Raw genomic sequence first — 22,904 nt, 5'->3', positions numbered from 1 at the left:
GTGGCTTTCTCTTGCCTTACACACGTAACAGCTTCAGTGCCCAGGGTTTGGTTTCTTTTCTGGATGAGACACGATATGTGTGTGGGGGTGGGGTGGGGGAGAACCAGAATTCCTCTGACGTGAAAAATACAATGAGTTGTTGATGAACGTAAGACGTGATGTGAGCACACACCCAAAGGGCAAATGCTAATCGATAAAAACAAAATTGTAGACTCCGCCTCCAGCAGGATCCTAAGGAGCTCAGTCCTGGAGAAAGCCGGCTGGGTTCACAGGAAGTCAGGGAACCTCTCAGCCCCGCCCCATCCACGCAGCAGAAAGCAGGGTGCTCACTGAATCTCGAGGTTGCCTTCCAGGGGCCCCAGCTGGGCCCGCTGCAGGGGAGGGGGGACGCTGGATCTAAACCAGGACCCGGAGCCGTGGCCGGCGGGGAGCAGGTTCGCGGCACCTCTTGGGATCAGTAGCTCCGAGTTAGGCCTGAGGAATCTGTCAAGACAGATAAGATGGGAATTCGAGGTCCGAGGAGAACAAAAGACTGACAGACAGCGACAGGTGTGACAAAGAATCAAACAGAACTTCTATAAATAAAAACCGTAATTGTAGTTTTTAAAGTGAACGCTTAGAAGACGCGTGTTCCGTCACATTGGACCCTGCTCACGAGGGAACGGGCACGCGGGGCGCACACGTGCGGCGGAGCCCCGCCAGGGAAGTGTGACACGGGAGCGACAAGAAGGAAGGGGGGCCGCGCAGGTCTGTGGGGGGACACGAGGAGGCAGCGCCGGGGGCCGTGATGGCCGAGGACGCCCCCGGATGGACGGAGACGTGGTTCTGTGGCTCTAGGGGGACAGCGCGTGCCCAGCAGGGAAATAAACAGAATCCACACGTGGACCTGCCCCAGGGAAGTCACAGCCCACGGAGACAAAGGGCAGGCTGTACAAATACCCAGACAGGAAAGCCGGGCACCTGCCGGCTGGGCAGATGGGCCTGGTCTCGGCCCAGCGGGGTCGAGTCAGGGGCTGGGAGGCCTTGACCCCGAGGGAGCCTCACCACCCTGGCCCAGTTGCCTGCACAAGTCAGGAACAGCCAGAGGCCAACGCACAGTGGCAGCCCTCACAGCCCACGGACAAGCACCTGAAAACTCTCTCTGGTGAGAATAAAGCTGACAGCACGACAGGGGCTGAGCTGCAAGAAAGAAGGAAGTCAGAGAAAACGGCAAGTAGGTACCTCTGAACGATCCTATTACATAGTGATGCCCGGTTTGTGAGGCTGAAACAGGGGTCCGGGTGGGGATGGGGGGCGCAGTGTTCCGGTCCCCACCCCCACCAGCCCTCCACTCTCATATTTGCCAGGAAGAGAGTGGCCACGTCACCATTGGACTTGGCTAAGGGAGGGCAGGGTGGGAAACAGACATCAGACCAACCTCAGAACTATTAGAACAAGGTGGATTAAACAAGCAACGACAAATCCTTTTTTGCAAAACAGACAAAGTAGCGGAGAGCGTGGAGAGGAGAAAACGTGCTGGAGGGGTGAAGCGGGCTGGGTGGGGCCCCTCACCCCCGCCCCCCCCCCCCCAGCAGCCCGGCCTTCTGCTGCTGAGTGCCAGGCCATGGGAGCCCCCAGGGCACCTGCTGAATTTGGGGGTGTTCTCCACATTACTCTGAAATACAGGGGCAAGTCCTCCTCATGTTAGGGCCGCGTGGGAGGCTCCCCTACGTTCCGGGGGCACACGGCGAGCCCTGGAATCTCAGTGCCCCCGAACCTGCCTTCTGTTCAACTGGATGTGTGGTCCTGTCCCCGCCCCGTCAGGCCTGGCGCCCTCCCGCTGACCTCCGCGTTCCCAGCATGACTGTCGTCTGGCCACAGAGCTTAGGGGCACACGTGTGGAGACGCATGGCCTGTTCCGGGCCGACCCGGCCAAGACTGAAGCTTCCTGGCTGCAAAGGAGAAAACTGCCAGCCTCACAGCAGAAGCTGATGCAGGGAGCACGCGCGCAGCCATGTTCCTTGCGGGGCTGGGGTAAGCAGGGAACGCTCGCTCGCCGTGGAAGGGCAAGCATGTACCTGAACGGAGGGAATCGCAAAAAAATTAGTGAGGGCTCAGGAGCCAACCAGCAGAACTGCTAATTCTAGATGCTCCCCGGCTCGGCCGGGACCACAGGCAGGGACCCTCTGCCCACCGACGGCTGGCAGGAAAGAGCGGCCTTCCATCAGGCGACCCTCTGATAGGGCCCATCTCCAGGACGGCGACAGGGGGCGGCCGGTATCCGTCCGTCTGGTCACTCCCGGGTCAGACCTCTCCCTCCATCAGAAAGGGGGAGGTCCCCAGTGCTGGCCACGGCGAGGGGGTGCGTTAGGAGGAGGAAGCCTGCCCGCCAGCGCACATCTGCTTGTGGGACGCCACCCGTGTCCTGGCGTGCAAACGCGGGTGCCACGTGCCCAGCCGCCCCCCACAGGGCTCTTCTGTGCATCCGGCTGCTGCCCTGTGCTTCCCCTCGGCGGTCGCGGGGACCCGGAGAAGCCTTACGTGCGGCGGTGATGTGCTCGCATCCCTCCGTTCTGATGCAGCGCGCCTACATTTGTGGCCGCCTTGAGATCCGACGCGTGGCGGGACGTGGTCATCCTCTGCCTGCCTGCAGAGTGCGGCCGGGCCGGGCCTCAGTGTCCTCACCGCTGTCACCGGCCAGCACGAAGGGCCGGTGGCTGTTCTGAGCCCGTGCCGTGGTTTCCAACGGTGTGCTGTCCAGGCCCGTCCTGGGAAGCGGTCGTGGCCACGAGGGGTGTGTAGACATCATCATAAGTGCCAGCGTGAGCGAGGCACGTGTTGTCAAGCCTAAGTGAAGACACGGCCTTGAAAAAGATCCCTTTTAGGAAATTCCGCGTCTTGCGTCAGTCTTAGACGAGCACTGTCTCGCTCTGTCCCGGATGCCTCCGTGAAACGCAGCGATGGCCGGGAAAGCCGGCATTCGCGGGACGTTGACCGCGTGGCAGACCCCACAGCTGGCGCACGGCCCTCGCTGCCCTTGGCGTTTCTGAGGCTGGAGGTCGAGGCATCAGTGGCCCCTCTCAAGCTGACGATGAGGAAGCGTTGCAGAGTCTGCCCGCGCTCCCAGCGGCGGCGTCCACGGGAGTCGACCGCGGGACACCTTCAGTGTCCATCGATGGATAAGCGGATGGAGCAAATGTGGTCCGCGTACAGTGGAAAACAGAGGAGGAACTCCTGCCACGTGTGACCACACGCAGGCAAGTGCCGGACCTCGTGCTGAGCGAAATAAGCCGGTCGCAGAAGAAGCACCGCCCGGCTCCGCTCACATGAGGGACCCAAGGCCGGCAAACCCTACAGGCGCACAGGGGCGTAGACTCTTGTCGTGCGAGGTGAGAAGGTCCGAGAGGTCCGTGGCCACCAGCACCGTGCCCACGCGTAACGATGCTGGCTTGTGCGCTGAAGGGCTGTTAAGAGGGCAGACCCCAAGTCTTCTTACTAGAGTCATGGGAAACCGCTTCCTGGTGCCCTAGCCGATCGCTTTCGGAGCCACGGTCTCATCCACGGTCTCTCGTGGACCAGCGTGCACCTGGAACTTTGCCCAGGCCCTGCCGGACTGCTGCCATCGGCTAAATGACAGTCGGCCGGAGAGGGAGGGGCAGGAGCAAGGCTCGTCACCTGGTGTGGGCGTCTGTGGGGTGCAGCTCTCCGGGGGTGGGGGGGCCAGGGGAGCCCGGTCCACAGGGGATGCGCTTCCAGATGCACAGTGGCCTTGTGGCCTCCCTTCTTTCTTTCCTTTTCTTGTCAACAGCTTTGCCGAGATAAAATTCACCCACTTAAAGTATACCGCCCAGTGGTTTTGGGGTTCAGCCCAGAAAGGAACCCAGACCCACCAACGGTCACTTCCCTCGTCGCTGCGGTCAGTACGCTACTTTCTGTCCATGGATTTGCCCATTCTGGACATTCCTGCAGCAGGTGGTCCTTGAAGACAGACTCACACTGAGCACGATGTTTTCAAGACCCGTCCACGGTGCAGCTGGACGACATTACCTAGTGCGGACAGACATCGTGTCCCATCCGTCCAGCAGTCTGGGCGCTCGGGTTGTTTCTGCCTTCTGGCTGTCACGAACAGTGCGGCTGTGGGCGTGCGTGCACAGGCTTTTGCGTGGACATCTGCGTTCGTGTCCCCTGGGCAGATCCCCCGGGTGGGGTCGTTGGGTCTTCCCACCTGTCTGTTCTGAGATCGCGCCCAGTACCGTTCCAACCACGGCAGCTGCACCGTTTTTGCGTCCCCACCGGCGCCGTGCGGGGCTCCAGTGTCTCCTGCCCTCGCCTACACTTGCCCCCGTCTGTATGAGACCATGGCCGTCCTGATGAGCGGGAAGGGATGTCTCACTGTGGCCCGGGTGTGCGTTTTCCTGATGACTGACGATTCTGAGCGTCTCCTTGTGTGCTCGTTGGCCACTTGTGAATAACCTTTGGAGAAGTGTGTGTTCGGATCCTTTGTCGTTCCACGCCCCTGCCTTTCTCCAGTGCAGTCTAATGTGGGATAGACGTGGCCACGACTGGTGGGTTCACGGGTGCTGAGTCAGCCTCTGACAGGTGGCCTCTTCTGTTGACCCCGCCTTGGGTGGCAGGGACTTCGGCTGGTGAGTTCAGGTATCATCCGAGGGGCATACTTCTCATCCAGCTCCCATCACGGAGGGAGGTGAGACCCCAGAGGCTGCACGATCGGGAGCGTGCCGGGAGCAGAACTTTTGAAGCCCCCACTTTAGGCCAGGCTGCTGGGGACGCCCATCAGAAGGAGAAACCAGCCTCGGTTCTCTGCTTCTTGGGTGTTAACGTCACAAGCTGTAGCCCGTTGAGTCCTCCAGAGGCCCCCGTGAGGAAGCTACTGTTTTCTCCTGTCTGTAAATGGGGACACGGAGGCCTGGGAAGTCAGGCTTGGAGCCCAGTCTCCAGGCCCCGCCCTCCATCCTCAAGGGACGGTCCCCTCAGAAGACGGATGGGCTGGTACAGAGAAAGAACGGGGCTGCCCCGTGGAGACCCTGAGCCTGCAAGTCGGGCTTCCTGGTCTGTGAGGTCACCTTTTTCGGGACGCCTGGCCCGGTCGGTGGGCCCACGCTGGCTGGCAGTGACTCAGCACAGCCACCCTGCTGACCACAGCAGCCCCGCAGCTGACTGTGCGCGTGCGCCCACCCCTCTCCCCTCGCAGTCGGCGGCTGCAATGTGACAGTTCCTCAAATCACAGCACGTGTGAGAATCACAACTGGACACAAAGACATTCCTCTGAAATTACTGGCTTCCCCTACTTCCGCTTTCTGGTTTGTCTTCTACCTGACTTACGTTTAAATTTTTTTAATGTTTGCTTATTTCTGAAAGAGAGAGAGAGAGAGACAGAGCGTGAGCAGGGGAGGGGCAGAGAGAGAGGGAGACACAGAATCCGAAGCAGGCTCCAGGCTCCGAGCTGTCGGCACAGAGCCCGATGCGGGGCTCGAACTCACAGACCGCGAGATCGTGACCCCAGCCGAAGTCGGATGCTTAACTGACTGAGCCACGCAGGCGCCCCTACCTGACTTTTGTTTAGAAAGGGTAATTATAATTTTGGAAAACCTAACTTATGAAACATAAACCGTCAGGACTCATTTCCAGCGGGAAACCCCGCTCTGGATGGACATTCTGTAAACGTCCCCTGGAGCACAGGCTCGGCCTGTGCCCGCCCACAGTGGGGGCCCGGGTCCGAGCGCAGCCCCCTACCCGCTCACGCTGCTCCCGTGTGTCCGCAGAGTTGGTCATGCTTCTGGAGTGGTGGTCCTGCACGGAGTGCACGCTCTTCACTGACCAGGCCACGGTGGGCCGTTTCGGCAAGGAGCACGCCGTCGTCATCCTCAACCACAACTTCGAAATCGACTTCCTCTGTGGGTGGACCATGTGCGAGCGGTTTGGCGTGCTGGGGGTGAGCCACACGGGGGTCCCAGGGAGGTGCTGGGGGTGAGGGATGGGGGGGTCTCGGGAGGTGCTGGGGGTGAGGGGTGGGGGGTCCGGGGAGGTGCTGGGGGTGAGGGGTGGGGGGTCCGGGGAGGTGCTGGGGGTGAGGGGTGGGGGGTCCAGGGAGGTGCTGGGGGTGAGGGGTGGGGGGGTCTCGGGAGGTGCTGGGGGTGAGGGGTGGGGGGTCCGGGGAGGTGCTGGGGGTGAGGGGTGGGGGGTCCGGGGAGGTGCTGGGGGTGAGGGGTGGGGGGTCCGGGGAGGTGCTGGGGGTGAGGGGTGGGGGGTCCGGGGAGGTGCTGGGGGTGAGGGGTGGGGGGTCCAGGGAGGTGCTGGGGGTGAGGGATGGGGGGGTCTCGGGAGGTGCTGGGGGTGAGGGGTGGGGGGTCCGGGGAGGTGCTGGGGGTGAGGGGTGGGGGGTCCGGGGAGGTGCTGGGGGTGAGGGGTGGGGGGTCCAGGGAGGTGCTGGGGGTGAGGGGTGGGGGGGTCCGGGGAAGTGCTGGGGGTGAGGGGTGGGGGGGGGGTCTCGGGAGGTGCTGGGGGTGAGGGGTGGGGGGTCCGGGGAGGTGCTGAGGGTGAGTCACATGGGGGTCCCAGGGAGGTGCTGGGAGTGAGGGGTGGGGGGTCTTGGGAGGTGCTGGGGGTGAGCCACACAGGGGTCCCGGGCAGGTGCTGGGGGTGAAGGATGGGGGGGTCCAGGGAGGTTCTGGGGGTGAGGGGTGGAGGAGTCTGGGGAGGTGCTGGGTGTGAGGCGTGGGGGGTCCTGGGAGGTGCTGGGGGTGAGGGATGGGGGGTCCAGGGAGGTGCTGGGGGTGAGGGGTGGGGGGGTCCGGGGAAGTGCTGGGCGTGAGGGGTGGGGGGGGTCCGGGGAGGTGCTGGGGGTGAGGGGTGGGGGGTTCAGGGAGGTGCTGGGGGTGAGGGGTGGGGGGTCCCGGGGAGGTGCTGGGGGTGAAGGATGGGGGGGTCCAGGGAGGTGCTGGGGGTGAGGGGTGCAGGGGTCTGGGGAGGTGCTGGGTGTGAGGGGTGGGGGGTCCTGGGAGGTGCTGGGGTGAGGGATAGGGGGTCCTTGTTGGTGCTGGGGGTGAGGAATGGGGGGGTCCGGGGAGGTGCTGGGGATGAGGGATAGGGGGTCCTAGTTGGTGCTGGGGTGAGGGATGGGGGGTCCTAGGAGGCGCTGGGGGTGAGCCATGCGGGGGTCCCTGGTGTCTGGGTTTTCCTTCCCAGGAAAGGAAGGCCCCTGGTCCCTCTGCTCCCAGAGTCTGAGGTCCGGGCACCCACAGCTCCTGGGGCTTGTCTCCAGCTCAGGTTTCTGACATTTCCTCTGGGGAAGGGTCCCTGCCAGCTGAGCTGTGTCAGGTAAGGGCCCCGGGAGGCAGGCCGAGGAGACCCTGCAGAGAAAGCTGCTGTTCCTGGCGGCCCCGGGTCACCCTCAGGCAGCCCCAGGCCCGGCGGCCACGGCGGGCGCCCTCCCTCCGCCAGGCCCGCGCCCCAGCCTCCTCGCCTGTGGGACAGCGCGCCTGCGTGCTTGGGGTCACGCTGAAACCGGCGGCCAGGCTCAGAGCCCGGCCTCCTCCCTGATGGCGAAGTCCCCAGACACCCAGCCGGTCCGGGGCGCCTGAGGGGGTTCTGACCCTCGCCACCTGCCCCCCCCCCCCCAGAGTTCCAAAGTCCTGGCGAAGAGGGAGCTGCTGTACGTCCCCCTCATCGGCTGGACGTGGTACTTCCTGGAGATCGTGTTCTGCAAGCGGAGGTGGGAGGAAGACCGGGACACCGTCATCCGGGGGCTGGAGCGCTTGGCGGACTACCCCGAGTACATGTGGGTGAGTGCCCGTCGGCCACCCGGGCCCAGAACCCCCGCGGCCTGGGCCTGAGCCAGCCGCTGTCGGCCCACGGGCTCTCCTGCACCTGAACTTGCAGGCCGGGGCGTCCCTCCAGGGCCGCTCCTCCCCCCGCTGCAGCCCAGACGGGAGCCCCTTCCTGCGTCCCCAGCGGGGCTGTGGGACCAGAGCTGCCCTGAGGGCCCCTCAGGAGACTTCTCTGCGGGGAGCAGCTTCGGGGCGGGGGGAGCCAGGTTGCGGAGCAAACCCCAGGGACCCCATGGTTCTGGGGGATACGTTTGTGCCTCGGCCCCAAGAAGATCTACCCTGCTGTTCACAACCTCCACCCTTCAGGCACCTGGGTTTGGTGGGATGGCCGTCTGAAATTGCAGATATCAGTCGGTTTGAAGATGGTTTCTTTCTTTTTATTTTTTAAGTTTGTTTGTTGTTGTGTGAGCGCACGTGTACTCTGAGCGGGGCAGAGAGAGAGAACACACGTGTGAGCAGGGGAAGGGCACACAGAGAGAGAGAGAGAGAGAATCCCACGTAGGCTCTTGCACTGTTTGCACAGAGCCTGACGTGGGGCCGGAAATTCCGGAACCGTGAGATCATGACCTAAGCTGAGAACGAGAGTCGGACGCTTGACCCACTGGGCCCCCAGGCGCCCGAACGGCGTTTCTCTTTCTAATCTTTCTTTCCGGTCTCTGGCAGAGTAGTTCTTTGAGAAGCGGCTCCCCTCTCAGCATCTCTGACCCTCACGTTAAGGCAAAGGGATGAAAGCCTGTTTTCCGCTCGGGGGGGGCAGAAGGCTGCAGGGACACCTTCCTGCTTCCGGGAAGTTGGGCTCTGCATTCTTTGAGAACGAGTGAAATGCCGTCAGCCGTTGGGTGAGGGACTTTGTGTGGCCGGAGCGTGGATCGCAGCCCTGAACAGAACGGCGTTTGCAGCGATGCCACGTGCTGGTCACTAGAGTGTTCCGCCAGTTTGACAGATTCGGTGATGCGCGCTTTGTGGGTGGGAACGTTCCCCGGGGCCTGTCGCCGGGGTAACCTCCGTCCCCGCTCTCGCTCGCGTCCTAGTTCCTCCTGTACTGCGAGGGCACGCGCTTCACGGAGAAGAAGCACCGTGTCAGCATGGAGGTGGCCGCCTCCAAGGGGCTGCCCGCCCTCAAGTACCACCTGCTGCCTCGGACCAAGGGCTTCACCACGGCGGTCCAGTGCCTCCGGGGGACAGGTAAGCGGCCGCCACCTGCCCCGGGCTCTGCGCGCCGCAGGACGGGAGAGTGACCTGCCCCGAGCCACGCAAATGACATGTGAGATACAGGCAGAGGCAAGTGGGCGGGGTTAACGTGTGTGAGGCTGTCGTGTCCTTTCTGACACGATGGAACGCTAGTTAGCGGAGAATCAGCAAAGCGATGAAAAAGCGTGTAACTGGAAACCTTACGAGGGGAACCGTATGTGTTCCTGATTAATCCCAACGGAGGCAAGGTCAAAGAGAGGGGACAAAGAGCAGAGCAAGTAGGAGGCAGCCAGACAGTAAATTTGGACACGAACGGTCAGTAACTGCACTCGACCCGCGTACCCACGCGGCAGGAAGGTGAGCCTGCGGTGGGGCGCAGGACTGTGCGGGGCGGGGTCGGGGTTGTGCGGGTGCTGAGCTGCGCGCGCGTGCCGTGCGGCGTGGGCACGATGCTGTGGTGCAGGGGTGGGCGCTGAGGGATGTGGGGGCGGAGTGGTGCGGCCGCAGGGGCAGGTGCGGGTGCGCTGCGGCCCTGGCCCAGGGCTCACCCCCACCTCTCCCTACAGTCGCAGCCGTGTATGACGTCACGCTGAATTTCCGCGGAAACAAGAACCCGTCTTTGCTGGGGATCCTCTACGGGAAGAAGTACGAGGCAGACATGTGCGTGAGGTGAGTGGGAGGGTCCCCGCCAGTGGCAGCCACCCCCCGCCCCCCGCCGCCCGCCCACCTCCCCAGCCCCTGGCACTGGGCCCTCCCTGCGCCCAGTGGAGGCAGCCTTCTCCCCAGGACTGCAGATGTGGGGACAGACACAAGCACCCCTCCTGCAGGGTGGAGGGGTGGGTGCGGGGGTAAAGGCAGAATGTTCTGGAAGCTCTGGGGGAGCAGCAACCCCTTCTTTTTAAAAGGGGCTGAGTGAGGTTCAGCTTGGACAGTGACCAGGCTTGCTCTTGACAGAAGGGTGAGCTGTCCCAGCTCAAGGGGCTGATGCTCTTAGTGGGGACTGTGAGGCCGGCTCGAGCGTGATTCCACGCGTGCCCTCCTGCTCCGCTTTCTGTCCGAATATCCCTGGGGAGACTTGTCCGTCCCTCCGTCCCTTCAAATGCCCGGGAGGGCAGGACCTTCCCCGGCGTGTGGGCGGGTCCCGTGGAGCCGTTAGCTCCTGTGTCTGACACCCGCCAGCACCGGCTGGGTGTCTAGCCGGTCACGCTGGCCCTCGTCAGAGGCCCCCCGTCCGGTGAGTGTGGAGAACGTGAGCAGGTACATGTTTGAAACGACAACACCTAGTCTCCCCACCAGGAATGACTTTGTGAGTGTGAAGAGTAAGCCGGGAGGCTTTTTCCTTCTGAAGTTGGCAGCAGACTGGCTCGAAGTAGGTGTAAGGCCTCGTTGCATCCTGGGGTGGGGAGAGAGCCCGGGATCCTTGCCCTTAGGCCTCTAGAACCACCAGGGACTGCATGGCTGATCTGGAGCTGACCTGACCCTGGCCGTGATTACGACCAGAACACATGCCGTGGTCCGGGGCAGTGACAACAGGGGTGGGCTCTGTGTCCTCCCTCACCTAGCCGGTCCCCGGGGAGTCAGGGGTGCGTCTCGGCCACCGGGGTCCGAGCTGGCGGGTGAAGGAGCTGGGGGAACTCTGCGGTCCAGCCCCAGGCCGGTGCCCACGGCCGCCGCACCGGTTGCCTCTCCGAGTGGACGGTGCCCCCCGCCCCCCACCAGCAGGAGGAGACCCATTCCTTCCTCTGTTCGTCGTGCCCTTTATTGCAGAAGGCATGGAGTTATATTTTACCTAATCTCGTAATGGATATGTGCTTAGAGCTTCTAAAGGCTTCAACTTCCTGTTTTGTGATACTTGCCATTGGGGTATTTTGAATAAAAGCAGGATTCCGACGAGTGTAAAACATGCTTATAACCCAGCCAAAGTTCTCCTGGCCCGAGGGGGCTTTCCCCTTTGACCCCACCTCCTGTCCCCTCCCGGTGAAGTTGCCCTGGGGGCAAGGTCAGGGGCATTTGGTGGTGGTGGCCCGAGCTCCCGGTGTCTGTGCTGGCCCTTGGGGCAGAAGCCTTGAAGAGGCTTGAGTCGACGCCAGGAGATAGATGCCCGTCTTTAACTTTATTTTTAGCACCATTTTGAGTCCTTATTTTGTACGTTTCATACTGCACGTGGCCGCCTTGTGATAGAACGTGGCTGCGGCATCCACTCTGGGATGTGGATGGACAGCCAGGGAGGGCAGTCGAGTGAGTTTGAAGCCCTTAGCAGCCATCCCTCTGTAGACAGCCCCCTTCTGAACTTCGTGTCCTCACCCGTGGCACACCAGTTCCCAAGAACTTTGGGGGTCCACAGAGCCACCCAGAGGCTGCGTGTCGTGTGGCCCCCGCGTCACTCCCATGTCTGACAGCACGTGTGCTTATAAAACTTTGCCGTTTTCCTTTCAAATACGGGGAAGGTCGGGAGGTCTATCTAATCCGCAGAAGCAAAGTTCTCCATTTTCTTAGAGACAGGGTTAGGATGCCTTCAGCCACAGAGATTCTCCCAGGGCCGCCCTTACTCTGGCCTGCTGGGTGGGCCCCGGCGCCCCCTGCTGGCGATCTCAGGTGCCGCGGCTGCCGCGGGTCCCCGTCCTTGCCCCGGTTCCCCTCCCCAGCTGGACACCCGGGCTCCAGGGCCGGTAATGCGGCTGCTGATCACTTTCGTAAATAAGTTCGTGTCTTCACTGGAGTCAGCTGTCTGTGAGTGAAGATTGAAGTCCTGAATCTCTCTCGCTTTTCGTGTTTGGAGCGCGTAGCTTTCGTCTGTGAAATACATCATTTTCTTGGCCTAGTGGAAGACACTCTCAGTTCTGACTATTTCCAAAGAACGAACCGTTAAGACCCAAACTCCTGCTGCAGCCCACAAATGCCCGCCCTCCACAGTGGGAACGGGGCACGATCTGCTCAGGAGAACCCCTCGTGAGAGTCGCTGGCTTTGCCTCGAAGGTGAATGGTCTCCCGGCCCTCCCTCCGGGGCCCCCGCGGTCCCGCAGGGCTCCAGGCGCTCCACTGTGCCCGGGTGGACGCCTTCGACATTTGTGTCTTTTTAGGAATTGAGAGTGAGGCGTGACCAGAAAAGGCGGGGGGAGGGGGCAGAGAATAACCGAGCTGTGCCACGATTATGTCCCCTTTTCTGTGCGATGCCATCCAACAGTGAGCCACTTTGCTCTCGATCTTAACAAAACAGGAGATTCCCTCTGGAAGAGATCCCGCTGGATGAAAAGGAAGCAGCTCAGTGGCTCCACAAACTGTACCAGGAGAAGGTAACTCAGCTTTCCTCCCCGGGGGCTGGTGAAGAGGTCTCGAAGGGGTGGCTCGCAGGGCAGGTGGGACCTTCCGGACGGGGGCGGGGCGTCTGCAGTCTTCGAACACTTCTACCTTCTTTATTCTTTCCATTTTCTTGTGAGAAATCAACACGCTGGAGACGAGTGTAAAGGATAACCCGGTGCTTCCACAACCGCGGCTGGTTAACGTTCTGTCACATTTGTTTCCTTTTTTCGTGTAAAAGAAGGTATCGATCTGTAGCCTCCACATATATATATATATATGGCGTGTGTGTGTGTGTGTGTGTGCGTGCGTGTGCACGTGTGCACGCCACAGGTGACATGAGGTTATCCTTATGCCACCCACCCTGGTCCTTCCCTCTCCATTCCCCTGTAGCACGCCCTGCCCTGAACGCCCTGCCAGCTTGGTTTCCGTACGTGGGCAGGACGTTAGATCTTCATCCTCAGCATCGTGGGAGGCTTAGAGAATGAGAAAGTCCTTTCTGCATTCAACAAGTACCCTTTTAAAGGCACCGACGAGCCCTTAAGAAAATCTGGGAAATCTCTAGGAGTCAAAAAAGGAGGTTGAGCTGAAAAGCAGGTGGCGAGCCCGTGACCCGGGAATGCCACGCTCCACCAGCGGGTTTTGCAAGTCCCTTTAACCCGGAGTCTTGATTTTTAGCGCCTACCCGGAACAGAAGATCAGGGTTTGATCTCATGCCAGGTTCCTGAGATCCTGAGATCCAGGCCTCAGGACCCTCGAGAGTTTTCCCTCACACGGTGAACTGAAAGAAACCTACTTTCCAGCGCAGGGAAATGGCTCTGACGCTCCCCCTTCTCCTCTTGGTCTGAACAAGGGCTCCCTGATAACACGTAACCACAGGTCTGCCCTCGAACGGCTATGCTAGCAACACAGCTCAAGGAGAATTTAACCAAAATATCAACTCAAGTGGTTCTAGGCAAATCACTAGAGTTCCTGAGAGAAGCCCACGCAGGACCGGAGGGACATTCCTCCAAACCTCAGCTGCTCACGATCTCCACGGAGAAAATTCTGTCGGGGAGGCGCTCATAACCAGACCACGTGGGCAGGGCGCACAAAGCACCGAAGAGGTAAACTCTCCAAAAACTGCAGCCAGTGGAACTGTCAGAGACTAAAATCAGTGCGTCCGAAGCGATGGGGCACAAAGAAGGAACTGAAAAGAAAAGAGAAGGAGCTGCAGAAAAAAAGGCAGATTTAAGAAAAACCAAGTCGGATATATAGGCAGGAAAAATCTGGCTGTTGACAGTAAAATCTTAATAGATTGAACAGCAGATTTGATACAGCCGAAGACACAATTAGTAAAGTGGAAGATGGAGAAGAAATTCCTGGGCAGGTAGCAGGAGGGAGTGCAAACATAAAAGGAAGTACAGAAAACACGGAGGGCAAAGTGAGAGGTCCAGAAAAGAACTGCTGGTGGGTAAGAGACAGGAGTGGTGAGGAGCAGGGGTCAGAAGACCGCCGTCAAGCTTCTAGCACTCGTCAGGTTCAAGAGCCACAAGTCTGGAACAGGGTAAGTGAAAAGCTATCCACTCCCCAATAATCACTGAAATTGCAGAACACCAAAGACAACCAGGAGCTCTTAGAACAACCAGAGAGAAAAGACCGATTCCCCGGGAGGGAATGACCGTCACGTTGACATTAGACACACGTCTTACTATGTATCACAACCTCTTCTAAATGTCTTACGCGCGTTTTGTCCTCACAGCAACCGCACACAGCACTCTGGCAGGTGCATACGTTATACGTGAATACACATCGAAAAACAGAGAGCACACACAAAATAGAACAAAGAAAATAATAAAAACAGCATACGTCATTGTGACGGAAAGCAAAGCCACAGGAGGGAATCAGCTGTACCGCGTGCTTTTCCTGTGAAAATATTAATGATCTAGAAATCCCCGGGCAAGACCGACCAGTTAGAAGCGTAATTGCATCAGTAGAGACAGAAAGGTGAGCTGACCAGAGAGCAGAGGACAATGGTGAGAGTAGGATCTCTCACTTAATGCCCGTGCATTTGAAAACTTAGACGGAACGCGGGATTTCCAAGAACACAGCTCTCTCCCGAAGAGAAACGCAGCCTACGTGCAGATCCGTACGGCGTGTGTGTCTCGGGTCGGTGGAAAGGCAGACCTGGCACTCGCCAGCTGGAAGCGGGGAATGCGTCCCTGAATCTAGGTCCGCATCAAAGAGTTTGAAACTCTTGCCACAGACATTTGTGAGCAACGGCATTTGCACAGCGCGAGATGAGCCATGACCTGGTGGCGCGTTCCTGGAAAATAGGGACCCCGTGTGTGTGCTTCCGTTCGCTGCGATTCCATCCGCGTGAACGAACTGCGGACCATCAACACGGCTACACCTTGGGGATGTGGTGTACGGAGATAGCCGGCCGCGGTGTGTGGGGGACGTATGACGCCCCTCACGGGAGGCTGCCAGCGCGTCTCGCACGCGTGCCCGTTGAGCGTGTGTGTGATCGGTGTGGGGGGAGCATGGTGACCCCGGAGGGGACGGAGCGGGGGCCTCATCTCCGGCTCCCAGGTGTACCTCCCCAGATCACCTGGTGCAAATGCACCAAGCGACAAGTTTTGACATCCGCGACTTTTTGGGGTATTTTTATATTATCTGCCATGTTTTTCTCGAGTATCGAGACATATACTAATACGGTAGGCTCGGCTGTCCTTCCTGTCACATGTATTTTACAGTAAGGACCGCATACCGTGTGCTGTCTGTTTTTTCTTTCTCCGGTCACCATCATTTTTATGTCTGTCAGCGTGGACGTACGTAAATTTAATTCACTCCTTTTCTTTTAGAAGATCTTTAAAAAAATTTTTTTTAATTTAATAAATTCCACCCCCGACGTGGGGCTCGAACTCACGACCCCAAGATCAGGAGTCCTGCTCCAATGACCGGGCCAGCCGGGCACCCCAGTTCACTCCGCTTAAATGCCCCCTTCTGGCATTGCGCCACGGGTGACGGCCTGTTGTCCCCTCTGCGGGCAGTCAGGTCGTGTCCCGCTCTGTGCTGCGTGTTTCTTGGAGACACGGACTCGTGCTGTCACCGTTGGCGTAGCCTACTCCCTTTGCGAAAGGTTTCTAAGCTGTGCTTCGAGGAGACGCCCAGTTCACGCTGAGCGTGAGAGGCCCCTTGCCCCCCGGGTGGTGTGAGTAGAGGGTCCGGCTGGCCCCCTGCAGTGACCAGACTCAGCACTTGGATCCCGATGCCACAAACAGCCTCGAGAGACGTTGACACCCTACACGGCTACCTCCGGTCATAACCTAGGAACGGACCACGCTCTCACCAGCGGAGTACAGAGGTCGTGCCCCGCGGCTTCCCCATTCTGCAGATGTGGAGACGGGGCTGCGGGTGCCAGGCGGAGCCGTCCCTGGGCCTCCCGGCCTCCTGCCCTCACGCCGTCTGCGCGCCTGCTGCACGGTCAGGAAGTGGTACCCTGAGGCCAGCGCTCCTGCCTCCTGGCCACTCGAGCCCTCCTAGAATGTGCGCTCTGGGCCCGTGGCCCCGGGGCCCCTCCGCCGCCAGGCTTCGGGGGGGATGAGGTCAGGGGTCTGCAGGCATTGGCGGTTGGGATCCTCGCCAGCGCCAGCATGTTGAGCAGAGGTTTGCAAGGAAGGGAGCAGGCGGGGCAGGGGAGGGTCGGGAGGAGAGGGCACGAGCTCCGAGAGCCAGCTCCAAGAGGCCGCCTTGGCGGGTCGGGCCCAGCATTTCGTCTCAGTGAGACAGACCCAATGTGACCGAGTCTGAATGCTCCCGTGTGCCGTGGGTGAGTGCCGTTCCCCCTGAAATGCGGGCCAGGGCCACACGCCGAGTGCATGTGCACACTGGCACACGCTTCCCGCCGGGGGGGCCGTTCAGAACGGTGCGGAGCCGCCTCCGCCCGGGAGGAGCGGGTGTGTACGTGCCCCGGGGGCCACGAGCACCTGGCTTTTGTACAGGTCCTCCCTCAGGACAGCGGGCGGGCTTGGCCGCCTCCCTCCCCCTCCCCCATCCCTGCAGGCAGGATCCTGCCACCACTCCCGGGTGGGTGTCGACAGGGGGTGGGCCTGAGCCCTCCTGGTTAGACAGGGCAGTGGGCGGGACCAGCAGCCCCGAGAGGAGCCACGCCCCCTCCCCCCGGGAAGCAGACAGGTGCCTGCAGGAAAGGATGTCCCAGACGGGAGGAGCCCCTCCCCTGGGAGACCTGGGGGCAGGGGGATGCGTTGTGGCAGGTGCACGACTGGGCTCCAGGCAGGTCAAGGCCGTGCCCCACCCGCCCCGCCTTCAGAAGGTAGCAGGAGGTGATGAGGTCAAGGTGGAGGTGACTGCCTGTGCCTGGCTGGCTTTGAGCTTTGACACAAGCAGCCGAGGGGCTCCGCAAAGGACACACCGTCCCGCATCTGCCGCGCACTCACGGCTCGCCGCTTTCTTTACGCGGAACTGTTTTAGACTGAGTCCGTTTCCGTGGTCAGTACCGGTCAGTACAGCGGCCACTGTCGTTGACTCTTTCAGGACGCGTTGCAGGAGATGTATAACCAGAAGGGCGTGTTTCCAGGAGAGCAGTTCAAACCTGCCAGAAGGCCGTGGACGCTTCTCAATTTCCTCTTCTGGGCCACGGTCCTGCTGTCTCCTCTTTTCAGCTGTGTCTTCGGCGTCTTTGCGAGTGGTTCCCCCCTCCTGATCCTGACGTTCCTGGGGTTTGTGGGGGCAGGTAACGCACGCGAATGATAGCACAGCTCAGGGTCGGGGATCTTCTGAGCGCCAGCCGCAGAGCTCCGCAGGGAGCTGGGTGCGCCTGGAGCCCTTTTGGCCTCAGAGAGCGGGCTCTGTCCGCTAAGCCACAGGGTCTGGAGACCACAGCCAGGTCCCAGGGCCACGTGCTCTCGTGGCATCCTGCGCTGAACTGGGCAGGCGCCTGTGGGGAGTCCCTGAGCTACTCTGTCTGCATTCGGGTTTGGGGGGTTTGGGGGGGCTTGATGGTCTGAGGGTCTCTGAGGACATGGTCATTACTGTCCCGAACAGAATCGTGGGCGCTCAGGACCCCCCAGGTATCCTTGTCGGATGGACGGGCACCCAGTCTGTCCCTGGGCACCTCACAGGGCAGTGCAGCCCCCACGAGGCCCGCACCCACCTCCTGTCGCTGGAGGAGCGGAGGCCATCACTCCCCCCCAGACGGGCTGAGCACGGCAGTGGGAGGGGCCGGGGGAGGGGAGAGGGCTGGCCTGCCATCCCCTCGGGACCCTGCCCAGTAGCGAGTTCCCTCGTGGGACGGCCAAGCCATCAGTCTGACCTTGCCTCTTTCCTATTTCAAAGCTTCCTTTGGAGTCCGCCGGCTAATAGGAGTAACTGAAATAGAAAAAGGCTCTAGCTACGGAAACCAAGAATTTAAGAAAAAGGAGTGATTCCTGGCTGTGGTTGCGCACACGTAACCCGACGGCAGTGTCCAGTTAACTCAATTAAAACCAGAACCACACACCCAGATCGGAGGAAAAGACACTTAGAAACTATTTTTCTTATTAACTGGTGACTAATATCAACCAATAAACCTTGAGCCAAGAGCAAAGCCGTCGGAAGGCCTGCGGACGAAGACGCCAGCGGCACCCCGGGCGGGGTCCCAGGGTCCCACGAGCCAGGCTCCGAGGGCGCCGTGCGTGCGGGCCCACCGCTGCGGGGGGCCGGGTCCCACCCCACCGCGACCTTGCGAGAATTCTGCCTGCCAGAGGGAGCCTTCGGCTGCTTTCTCTTCTTAAACTTAGATCCATTTTTGGTTTTTACCAGTTATTTTGGGAACTCCCCCTGCCCCCCCCCCCGCCTCCTCCCCTGACCCCAGCAAACGCTCCCCGGCCCTCCCGGGAACGAGGACATGTCAGCCCCCAGGCCCACAAAGCACCTGCCCGTCCTGTCTTTACACTTCCCGCCGCGTGTTCTCCGGTGACCAGGGCGGGCCGAGCGCCAGGTGGCCGGGCAGGTGCCCCTGAGCTGGCGGTGGGGACGCCCCACCCCGGCTGCCTGGCTCCTCCCTGAGCCTGTGTGGAAGCACTTTACATCCGTTTCTAAAGTGATCCGCCCCCTGAGACCTCTGTCCCTCTTTTTCCCTGCTCAGTCGTCAGCCCCTCTACTGGGCCGCACCCCTGCCGCCAGCCCCGGGGACAGCTGCCCTGCAGCCCACGGGCCTCTTGGATGTTGGTTTCAAAGAACGTCCCCACCAGACCTCCTCTCTTCTGGAGGCGGTTGGAGACTGTTCCCTGGGAGCTCGTCGGCTCCTAGGGGTTTTATTTTTACTGTTGGTCTGTTCATGGCTCTCGTCTCCCTGAGAAGTAGAGGTGGTGGCCCCCCCTCCCTTCCCCGAGCAGGTGCCTGGGTGCCCGGGGCGGGGGTGGGCACCTCCTTGCGCAGGCTTCGCCTGGGGGCCTGGGAGCACTGCCCCGCCTCAGCTCCCCCTGCTGTGGGGTGTCTGCCAGGGTCCCGACTTCTCTGCAGCCCTGGGCGTGGGGCTCCCCAGCAGGCCTCTCCCCAGGCTCGGCTCAAGCATCCTGCTGTCCACCCGCTTGCATCAGACTTCTTTCTTAAACCTCCCGCGTGCTGTTTTCAAGTCACACCCCCCTCGCCTTTCCCCCCCCCCCCCTCTTTTTAGCAAAGGAAGGAAAAGTAACGGGTGTTAGCCCTGGTGCACTGGAGCCAGCGTGCCGAATAGAGGCAGGTTGGCTTTTCTAGGAGAAAAGGTGGAGGAAAGAGGCATGGAGAAAATATAGACTAAATTGGACAAGTGCCTCTGCATCAGCCCTAAGTGTGTATTCTGGGAGGCTCTCTGGGGACAGCACGCGGTCTCTAGGACGAGGACGCTGCTGGGTTCTGTGTGAGAGCACCCCGCCCTCCCCCCGCTGCAGGGGGGGCCACCTCGGGTTAGTCTGCTCTCCTGTGGCATGCTGCTCCCGGCTTCTGTGTTTGTGTCCTGTGCTAACTCACTAACACCTAAAGCATCTTGAGACGGTGGGAGGGCACTCCTGTGTGCATGCGGTTCCTAGAAGGCCCAGGTTTAGGTCTTGGACCTTGTAATTCATGCTTCTCCTTGGCCAGAGAAGTTCTCTCCCCCTGAAATGACTACGTACCGGGCACCCTCCTCCCGGAGCCACTGGAGGGGCCGTGTGGGGTCCGGGTACGATGGAGGCTGAGGGCGGGCGTAGGTCTTAAGTCTTGGTGATTCCCTTCTGAGCTAACACAGATGAGCCCGTGCATTTGGTTTCCAGACCTTGAGAGCAATCAAACCTCACCATGGACGTTTTGGGGGGGGGGGTTGTTTTTCGTTTTTCTGTTTTTTGTTTCTTTTTGGAGGGGGATGGATTTTGCTTTTCGTCCACTTTAGCAGGAGAGGGAGAGGGGGCTCCTTTAATTTTCAAAATTAATAAATCGCAGAATAGTGCTTTTCTTCTTTTCTTTTCCTTCACACCCACAACTCAACATCGTTGGTGGCTGACGTCACGTCCACGTGGAGGCCACGTGTTTGGACGGTGCCAGCCGGCCGCAGCGGGGGGTGGCTCAGGGCCCGGACTCTGGCGCCCTCCACGCGGGGCGGTGGGCCGGGGAGCGCGGGCGACGTGGGCAGACCCCCTCTGCCGGGCCAGCTTGCCGCTCCGTGCGCCTCCGGAGCCCTCGCCCCCACTCGCCGGAGGCGCGGCGGGAGGCCCCCCGTGAGCACCCCACGGGCTGAGCTCCAAGCCTGGGGACCGCGGGCGGCTTGCCTCTCAGGCACCAGGTGCCGCGTCTGGTCCGCCCCGCCTGGCGAGTGGAGTTTGGGTTGTGGGTGCCCCCCCCCTCTGTGTCCAGCTGGGGAGAGGACCACAGATTCTTTGCCCGCCCCCCCCCCCCCCGAGTTCCAGGGGCTTCTAAGGTGCCTGTGGCACTTCCTGGTGACTCTGTGGCAGCTAGCAGCACCCGGGGACTCTGGTGGCGTCAGTGACAGTCCCCACTGCATGCAGGCCAGGAGGCCCTGGGGAAGGGCTTCGCTGGTCAGAAAGAGAGCCCGTCCTCGTTTGCGATTAATCCGAAGGAAAAAGTGGCACCGGCCGTACTGGGCCTGGTGGCCGCGTCCTTCCTGTGTCCCCTCCAGCCCGTCCTCAGGAAGCACAGCCTCTCGTAGACACGAGCTCTGCATCCACAGACCGCCAAAGAGCCACAGAAAACGGTGTGAGCAGCACTCCATTGTAAACAGGGCAGGAACGCTCACTGACGCGTGCTGGGTCTCTAGCTGTCCGTCCCCGGGACCCCTCCTCGTGCACCGTGGCTCGGGAACCCTTCCTCCCGCCCATGCAGTTCCCGAGCGTTGAGGCTGATCTCAAGAAACAGCAGTGGGCTCAGTCACGTGCGGTTCGGGAGGCTCCCGTCTGTCCGGGCCCACGTGGCTACCGATTTGTGTCCTCTCTGGGGTGACGGATAAGTAACTCTCTGCATGTTGCTTTGTCTCTGCCCGAGACGCCTCCAGGACCAGCCAAATAGGATCTTTCCAGCCTGCTGGTTTTCAGCCGCACCGTTCAGCCTCGTGTGTAAACTCACGCTTCAGATTTCGCACCCAGACCTGCATGCTTTCCCCGGCATGCGGCACTCGGTGTTTAGCGGTGTGATGTGGCTTCTAACCCTTCCGCGGTGTAACCAGGCTTAGGGCCAACACGGAGGGCCCCGCACGCCTACCTGCTTCCTCTGGACACGGCACGTCCCTGGCCCATGTGCCGCCCCTTTCTCTCGCGAGGTAGCTCCTGAAGAAAAGCGAGCCTCCGTGAGCACCCGGGGCCACCAGGGTGCGCGCGGACGTCACCCCCCCCCGGGCTCCACGTCCTCGCCTCTTGGGGCCTGGACACGCGCGCACACACACACACAGGGTCGGGTCTGGGACGGAGGACGTGACGCTCCGTTCCGCGTGGCTGGGGGATGGACACACATGCACCGAGTGTCACCGCAGGCATTTGCCGCCGTCCGGTTTGGTGAAACCGGTGACGTTCCCACAAACTGCTCGGGGACATGAGAGGACAAGAGCACTTTTCGGGGACCCAGGAGGTGGCTGGAGGAGTTGACACCGGTCAGCCCCGCCACCAGCCGAATATTCTTTTCAAAGACGATTGCTCAACGGTTCTAAGCCTTTTGTCTCTTTGTTCATAAACCTTTTAGTTTCTCTCTGTTGCAAAAGGGGACAGAAATCGCACTGTGAACGAGGCACTGAAAGGCACTGAGTGAATTAGGCTGGTTGAACGGAGCCAGAGCGACTTGATTCAGTAGAGACGCCCCTCTGCTCTGCTTGTATTTATTGTCTCAGAATCGTGCGCTGTGACAATCAGACGTGACTTGCCTCGATGCCGGGAAATTCAAGTGGCTTCTTGAACGTGAAGACCGTCCACAAACGCTGTAACTGTGACGGGAGTCTCTCTCTCGGGAAAAACCACGCAAACCATTGACTCGTGCAGGCGCTGGGCGCTGGGGATCTTCTTCCATCACCGATGACCTATCACACCCGACTGTCGGCCAGTTTCGAAGAGTGATACGTTATATACAGGGTGCAAATGTACTATATGAATGTTTCCTTTTGTACACTTCGTTTTTTTACAAGTTTTGCTACTCACAAGCTGTATGTAGTTGAGGAGAGCGGTATTTTTGGCCTCTAGGAGCCTGTGGGGGTGGGGTGGGGCTTGGGGGAGCTACCTTAGATCTTAAAAGCGTGTGTCCCAAACAGCTGGCTGTGTTTGCCGCGCTCCGTAAAGATCACTTTGTACACGGGCATGTGCGAACCTGCCTGAGTGATGGTACCTTCTAGATAAAATGCTGCAGGCGCCATGCGTGTTTACTAAAATCGCTGCTGTCCCAGAGAAGGACGAAACCTCCACAGTAGAGATGAGAGCGACCTCGGCCTCCTTCTGTTCCTTTGCTTCTAGCCCCGGTCGCCCCGGGGGGAAGCGGCGGACCTCCCCGCGGGCCGGCCACCCGCACACGCCACCCCCTGAGGGGCCGCTCTCTTTGAGGCTGTCCTGCTGGCTGCACTTTTCAAGCTTCTCCATTTCACAGAAGATGCTTTTGGAAGGGGAAACTGCAAAGGAGGGTGACCATCTGGCAAGGGCAAAGGAGAAAGTCGGCAGGTGCATAAAGTGCTAAGTGACCCTCTGCCTCAAAAGGGGTCTCAAAAGCCATCAAGAACAAAAGGTTTTCCAACGTAGGCATGTATATATCAAAAATTATTTTTTTGTAAGAACAAATTCATTCTGTGGAGAAAACCAAGGAACAATTTTTCTTCTTTATAAAGAAACGGACTCTTGTTGGAACCTATTCTAGGTTCTCGTGTGTCTGTCTCGTGGAAATAAACTGAGCTGAAAGAATCACGGTGTCCCCTGTTCTCCGGAGCGGCCCCCCGGCGGTGTGCTTCTCTGTTGTGTGGGGGTGGGGCCACATCCACGTCCACGCTCCGCTCAGGCCACCCGAGGCCAGGCTCACATTTCGGGCTCGCCCCAAAGCCCCACGTCTACCCTCGTTTTTAAAAAACTGGTCCCCAGAGCACCCCTGCTCCAGCCCGTGCACACGCACATGTAC

General features: G+C 60.3%; 1 protein-coding gene across 5 annotated transcripts in view; it reads left to right on the top strand.

The window, feature by feature from the left end:
* The window catches only part of AGPAT3 (1-acylglycerol-3-phosphate O-acyltransferase 3), an 86,461-nt gene extending 63,768 nt beyond the window's left edge, over window positions 1-22,693 (top strand). For all 5 annotated transcript variants that reach the window (XM_045501213.1, XM_045501214.1, XM_045501216.1 and 2 more), the window contains exons 3-9: window positions 5,763-5,932; window positions 7,620-7,781; window positions 8,858-9,011; window positions 9,584-9,686; window positions 12,235-12,310; window positions 16,851-17,049; window positions 17,652-22,693. In XM_045501213.1, the coding sequence (XP_045357169.1) occupies window positions 5,763-5,932; window positions 7,620-7,781; window positions 8,858-9,011; window positions 9,584-9,686; window positions 12,235-12,310; window positions 16,851-17,049; window positions 17,652-17,740 (953 nt within the window). In that variant the 3' untranslated portion in view covers window positions 17,741-22,693. The remainder of the gene's footprint in view (window positions 1-5,762; window positions 5,933-7,619; window positions 7,782-8,857; window positions 9,012-9,583; window positions 9,687-12,234; window positions 12,311-16,850; window positions 17,050-17,651) is intronic.
* Window positions 22,694-22,904: the final 211 nt, after the last annotated feature.

This window comes from Leopardus geoffroyi, chromosome C2 (assembly GCF_018350155.1).
Source record: "Leopardus geoffroyi isolate Oge1 chromosome C2, O.geoffroyi_Oge1_pat1.0, whole genome shotgun sequence".
NCBI classification, from domain to species: Eukaryota; Metazoa; Chordata; class Mammalia; order Carnivora; family Felidae; genus Leopardus; species Leopardus geoffroyi.
Note: the sequence above shows the minus strand (reverse complement) of the source record. Positions and strands in the feature narration are given on the sequence as shown.